This window comes from Otolemur garnettii, unplaced genomic scaffold (genome assembly GCF_000181295.1).
Source record: "Otolemur garnettii isolate 467f Iridium unplaced genomic scaffold, OtoGar3 scaffold00086, whole genome shotgun sequence".
NCBI lineage: Eukaryota > Metazoa > Chordata > Mammalia > Primates > Galagidae > Otolemur > Otolemur garnettii.
This window is the reverse complement of record NW_003852481.1, coordinates 3,643,947-3,651,065: the sequence shown is the minus strand read 5'-3', so window position 1 is coordinate 3,651,065 and position 7,119 is coordinate 3,643,947. Positions and strand designations below refer to the sequence as shown.

Below are 7,119 nucleotides of genomic sequence, written 5' to 3'. Positions count from 1 at the left end.
CGCCACCTTAGGTGTACGTGGCTGGCGCCTTAGCCGGTTGAGCTATAGGTGCCGGGCCGGCACTGCCCCTCTTAATAAAATTTTTAAAAGTATCCATTTCAGTCTTCTGCAGTCTTTGATAAGTTAATGCCCAGACTTCTTTGTGCTTTTTGTTGTCATAAACGGTATCTTTTTTTCTGTTATATTTTAAGTGGGTATTTCTGGTGTAGAGGAAAACAATTGGTTTTTGTATTTTGATCTTAATATTAAATATCTCACGGAATTTCCTTACTAGTTTGTCAAGTGAATCTCAAGGTTCTTTCTTCATCTTTGTATGTTAAGTTTAGTTTAGTTTCTTCTATTCCATTCTTTACACCTCATTTCTTATTCACGTCTTTTGCGTTGACTCCAGCTTCCATTTATGTGTTGAATATCGGTAGGAAAATACAATTCTCATGTTAATTTGCTCTAATTTTTAATTTTCTAAATATTCATTTATACTCTTCCCAATTAGATGAGAAGTTTTTTGTTGTTGTTGTTGAGACAGAGGCCCTGAGTAGAGTACTGTGGCATCACAGCTCACAGCAACCTCAAACTCTGGGGCTTAAGCAATTCTCTTGCCTCAGCCTCTCAAGTACCTGGGACTACAGGTGCCCACTACAACACCCAGCTATTTTTTTTTTTTTTTTTGGTTGTAGTTGTCATTGTTGTTTGGTAGGCTGGGGCTGGATTTGAACCTGCCAACTCTGGTGTATGTGGCTGGTGTCTTAGCTGGTTGAGCTACAGAGCCAAGATGAGGAGTTTTGAACAAAGACACCTTGCACTAAAATTATCTGTATTTCTAACAGCATCTAGAATAGTGCTCAGTGTATAGTAGGTTTCCACTATGTTTTTATTGAATTACTTTAATGACTCTGTACATTCACTGGATTGCTGTATTCATCTCTTCTCGGAATTTTTTTGGTTGTAGTGATGAAAATGGAAAGTATTTCTTTCTTTTTTCTGTTTGAAACAAAGTCTCAAGCTGTTGCCCTGGGTAGAGTGCCATAGCATCATAGCTCACATCAACCTCCAACTCCTAGGCTTAAGTGATCCTCTTGCCTCAGTTTTTCTATTTTAGTAGAGATGGGGGTATCACTTTTGCTCAGCTGGTCTTGAACTCTTGAGCTCAAGCAGTCCACCCACCTCGGCCTCCCGGAGTGCTAGGATTACAGACATGAGCCACTGTGCCTGGCCCCAAAATGGAAAGTATTTCTAAGTTACATGTTCTTATATTAATTATACTATGCATTTAAGTAATGCTTATGTTTTGAGGAATTTGGTGCTCTTAAACATGGTATTCTGTAGTGTAAAAGCTATTCAGTATAATTCCCTATAGTTTTGTTATTTTTATTTTTGAATTCAATGTTCTTAATCAGCAGTTCTCAACTTGTGGGTTACAACCCACAGGAACTATATTAGAGGCTCGTGGCATTAGGAAGGTTGAGAACCATTGCTCTTGGGTTTTTTTATTTGAGACAGAGCCTCAAGCTGTCACCCTGGGTAGAGTGCTGTGGCATTATAGCTCACAGCAACCTTCAACTCCTGGGCTCAAGAGAGTCTCCTGCCCCAGCCTCCCAAGTAGCTGGGACCACAGGTGCCCGCCACAACGCCTGGCTATTTTTTGGTTGCAGCCAGCATCGTTGTCTGGCGGGCCTGGGCTGGATTGGAACCCGCCATCTTAGGTGTATATGGCTAGCGCCTTAGCCACTTGAGCCACAGGTGCCAAGCCAAAACCATTGCTCTTAATTATAAAATTAACACATTGTAGAAATTTGGAAGAATTGCAGAAAAATACTCACCTAAATCCTACCAGGCTGCTATAGCTACCCTTACCATTTTATTATATTTCTTTTCATGTGCATATAATTTATGATACATCTATACATTTCTGATGCATTAATAACATTGCATTTTGCATTTTCACTTAATATTCTGTAGTCATCAGTACCTAATATATATTGCTAAAGAAGTGGTTGTTGAATGAATATTGTGGTGAAAACTTTTTCACTGTCTTTATAACTTTAAATTTTAATATCTGTGTAATAGTCCATGACATAGATGTAGCATAATTTATTTAATAAGTTCCTTTAGTTGAACAAGAATAGTTTTTGCTAAATTAATAGTGCCGTAGTTAACATTTTTGTGAATGGATTTTGCCCTCCACCTCCTGCCTCCTGGATTGATGGATGTAAGTATACTGATACTGAGACTAGGGACATGAAAATTTGTAGAGTTCTTGCTACACAGCGTATTTGAAAGGAATTATATCAATTTATAGTTACTGATGACAAATGAGAGTGGTTTCCTTGTTATGAGTTTTTCTAGCTCATATCTATGACTCTGTTTTTTTGTCCTGGGTTTTTTTCAGATTCTCGTCTTTTACTTTTTGCGATGTCTCCTGGCTTTTGTGAGCTGTATTTGTGAACTTTACTTTTACAAGTGAGTATACAAGCTGTGCTTCTCAGAGGGCTGTGGGAAAGCCCAGTTTAGCTGAGATTATTTCTCTTGATGGTCTAGGGGGCAGTGATTAGAAATACAAATTACAGGGCGGCGCCTATGGCTCAATGAGTTGGGCGCCGGACCCATATACCGAGGGTGGCAGGTTCAAATCTGACCCCGGCCAAACTGCAACAAAAAATAGCCAGGCGTTGTGGCAGGTGCCTGTAGTCCCAGCTACTTGGGAGGCCGCAGCAAGAGAATCACCTAAGCTCAAGAGCTGGAGGTTGCTGTGAGCTGTGACAGCATGGCACTCTATGGAGGGGGATAAATTGAGACTGTCTCTAAAAAAAAAGAAATACAAATTACTTTCCTTCTAGTGCTTCATACTATATCTGCCTTCTTGTTTGAAACCAACAGTTGAAAAGGAATGGTGTACTTCTCATTATCTTTTTCTTTCCTGAGGTTCATAAATACCATACTCTCATACCATTAGTTTTAATTCTGTTAATACATATTTAACTGGTCTTTACTTGGTAAGATTTAATGGAAATTTGTTTCTGGTGCTAGGATAGATATAGAATCATAATTTACCCCTACCTAGAGCTTAGCTGATACAAAACTACTCCCAGTGTGGAACTTACTGCTCTTATTTGCACTCAGGACGTCCTTCTGTTTCACAAAGCAGCTACTGTTAACTGAATATTAGTGGAACTATTGCACACGGAAGTTTTCCAATAATAAAAATAGCCACCTTTTCTATGCGTACATGACACCTAACAAACATTTTATTAATTCTGTAATGTATATTAAGGGATATTTGGACTGACTGACCATAATTAAAAATCTTCCAATAGATAAAAATGTCAGATTGAAAAAAATCTTTAGCCTTTGTTTGGCTCCGTGTGGAACAAAGGGGAAGAAGACAAAACCAGGGTCGCCTTTGAGGATTGGAACCAGGAGTTGGTCTCTATATGGGTTTGGGCCTGAATTCCGGGCCCCAGCTCCACGCTGGAAATTTATTTTTATGTATATATCTACATTTTATACATACGTATAAAGGACATAGAAATGCAGAGAATTTATTTTAAATTGTTCTGAGTTGGTAGTGCCCTTGGAATCTGGAAAAAATTTCTCTAGAGAAATGGACCCTTAACCTAGCTGTCAAAGAATTACCAGTGATAGCGTTCTGGTGAACAAGATAGTATAATAAAATTAAATCACAAGGCACAGGAAGGAACAAGACATTCTGAGTGAGAGCCTCAGAAGTAACGATCAACAGAAAGCTGCCCTATGACAATTTATTAGGAATTATTAAAATGAGAATCTGAAATTAGAAGGACAAGAAGGAATTGAAAACATGAATAAGAAACGAATTACTACAGAAATGAACAGGTAAATTTGAAAACGAATCAGAATTTTTAAGAATCATATACGATATGTACATAATACATGTATTATACACTATTGATGCTTAAAATTCAGTGGGTAGTTTAAACAGCAGATGAGACACGGCTAATAAGTAAACTAGTAAACTGAACTGAAAGATCAATTTGAAGAAATTGCTCAGAATGAAGTGCAGAGTGCAGTCCTCTCTGCAAAAAGAAGGACTATAGAGGAGGTTAAGAAATGTGTAGAGTTGAAAGATCTAAGATACAGCTGATCAGACTTTAGAATTTTCCAGAATTAATGGAAAAAAAGATTCTAATCCATAGATTTAGTAAGCATAATATATCCCAAGCTAGACACTTAAAAGTAAATTAGCAAAATTATTTCTAACACCAGGTACAAAGAAAAAGATCTTAGAAGCTGACAGAGAACTAATAGCACACCTCCAAGGGGAGGGTAGGCAGTTAGAGACTTCTCTAGAACCAGAAGCCAAAAAAAAAGAAAATCATCAAAGTGCCAAGAGACAATTGCCGTCATCCTAAAATTGTATACTCAGTCAAACCATCCTTTAAGACCAAGAGCTAAATAGACTTTTCAATAAAAAGAAAAAAAGAAAGAAAAACCAACCAAACAACCAATAACCAATAGAATTTCCTATTAACAGATTCTCAGTAAAGGAACTTCTGAAAAATATACTTAGGAAGCCGCAAAATTATTTCAGAAAGAATTCTGAGTTGCAATAAGGAATCTGAGTAAGGAAATTGTTACATGAATATAACTGAACAAATATTGACTAAATGAAGTAAAAATGTCAAAAATGTTTAATTTATGGGGTTAAAAAAATCTACAAGGAAGAAGTAGAAGGAGATATATAATTAATCTACATTTAAGAAACACTGATTTAGATAAGAACTATTACCATTTTCATGTTTCCCAAGTCTTGTTTTTCTAACAGCTACTATTTATTTATGTTTAATTTAATTTATTTATTTGAGATATATAAAGAATTTTTTTTGGCTTCTATTTATTTTATTTTATTTATTTATCGTTTTATTAAATCATATCTTTGTACATTAATGCTATCATGGGGTACAGAGTGCTGTTGCTATATACAATTTGAAATACTTTCATCCAACTGGTTAATATATTTTTTTTGAGACAGAGTCTCACTGTGTCACCCTTGGTAGAGTGCTGTGGCATCGCAGCTCACAGCAACCTCAAACTCTTGGGCTTAAGCAGTTGCCTTACCTCAGCCTCCTAAGTAGCTGGGACTACAGGCGCCTGCCACAACGCCCAGCTGTTTTTTGTTGCAGTTGTCATTGTTGTTTTAGCAGGCGAGGGCTGGGTTCGAACCTGCCAGCCTGGGTGCATGTGGCCGGCGCCCTAACCACTGAACTATGGCACCGCCCTAGCAGCTACTATTTATTGAGAAACTATGTTCCAGACACTCTCCTAAGCACTCTGCATTGTCCTCACAGAAACCTTACCAAGTAGATCCTATTTATTATCCTCATTTTACAGATGAGGAATCTGACAGATCACGTGAGTAGGATCTCACTACTAGTATATGACAGGGCCAGAATTTGAACCTGTGCCCATCTGAATCTGAGGCTTACTGTTTTTTACCACATCATGCTGTTCTCCTATTGATGGGGACATAATCTAAGCATGTAGATATTTTCTCTTACATAGGAAGCTTCTTTTCTGTGCCAGGAATAAGAGTGTTTGGGTTTCTTACAGATGTAGAATTGCTAAACGCCTTCAAGATAGTTGTGTATTTGACTTCAGATCCTCAGTGCTGTCGGTGTTGCAGGAACGTTCTTCTCCTTTGATTTGAAGTGTCTGTCCCTACTGTCTGCTGTGCTCATCATCTTTGCTTTCCTCCTAGGGCTGTATGCAAGAAGTTTGGGCTGCACGTGAGTCGCATGATGCTGGCCTTCTTGGTTCTCAGCACTGGCATGTTTTGCTCATCGTCAGGTAAGTAAAAGGGCAGGTGAGGGGGATAGCAGGTTTACCGACAGCTCACAGATGCACTGGAAGGAAGCACACGTCCAGAAATAGGTTATATTTGAATAACATGCCAGTAATGTGCAGGGCACTGTTGTCTACATTATCTTGGTTGACTTTGACAACAGTCCTATAAGACAGACAATATTCTCTCATTTCAGATGAGGACACTGAAACTTAGGTGAAACAACTTACTAAAAGTCAGAATTCATAAGTGGGACAGCCAATAGTCTCATCAGGGTATTTTTTGTTACATTCTTCTATCAACCACCTGCTTCCTTTTTTTGGCCATTCGGGGAGGGAAGATAATTCTGTTGTTTTGTTTAAGGATGCTCTATGTGCCTAAAACCCTGTTCTTGTTGGTTCTGTTTTCTGCCCATTATTTGACGTGTGTTCTCCCGAGCTGGGCATCTTCTTTTAGGCTCTTTTCACCATAAACCCAGAAATTTAGAATACAGACCTTAATCTAGAGTGGTGGCTTTTGAACTCTCCTGCCATCCATCATTTGAACCACAGTGACCTGCCCCCAAAGGGCAGTATTTACTTTTCCCTCATTGACTATATCAGAATTGATATTGTTGTGCAGAGGTGTCAGGGCTCCACCTTGGAGTAACTTTGAGAGCCACTGTCCTAAATGCAGCTGTGCCGTACTCCCTGAGCCAGCAGAGACCTCAGAGCCTTCTGCTCCTTTCGTCCTCTACATCGACAGCTGGAATTGACAGCTTTGGACGGCGTAGATGTTATTTAGCATTTATTGGTGAAGGTGGCACCTCACATTTTTTTTAGTTTGTTTGCTGCTCTTAAAATTGATCTTTATGTGTGAGAGATTCCTGGGAGTATCTGTAATTCTATAATCTCAGTTGAGGCCCAGCTAAGTTGAAGGCATCCTTTGATACAGAGCCTCTAAACCCTTTGCTGAGGTTTTTAAACCTCACTGCCTATTCACTGTGGCTCTTTTTGGAGTTGATGCTGATTTTTTTCTTCCATAGTGAAGTGGTCTTTCCGTGGCAAGAAAGGCAGATCCACATCTCTGTGTAGAGTTAGGAGAAACATTTTGATCACTTGTGACTGTGGGAGAGACCCTGAACATGGTCAATTCTCTGCTATATACAACAGAGTTATGGTAGATGGAAATATTTAAGGGGCTGTGTAAAGACTAGACTGTCTGGGCTCGGCACCTATAGCTCAACCGGCTAAGGCGCCAGCCACGTACACCTAAGGTGGCGGGTTCGAATCCCCAGCCCGGACCCGCCAAACAACAATGAC

The 7,119-nt window shown here is 39.0% G+C and overlaps 1 protein-coding gene across 1 annotated transcript in view; it reads left to right on the top strand.

Annotated features, from left to right (window-relative positions):
• The window catches only part of ALG9 (ALG9, alpha-1,2-mannosyltransferase), a 101,603-nt gene that overhangs the window by 16,901 nt on the left and 77,583 nt on the right, over positions 1-7,119 (top strand). Inside the window, 2 exon segments of the mRNA XM_023516062.1 lie at positions 2,390-2,460; positions 5,735-5,823. Of these exon segments, the coding sequence (XP_023371830.1) occupies positions 2,390-2,460; positions 5,735-5,823 (160 nt within the window).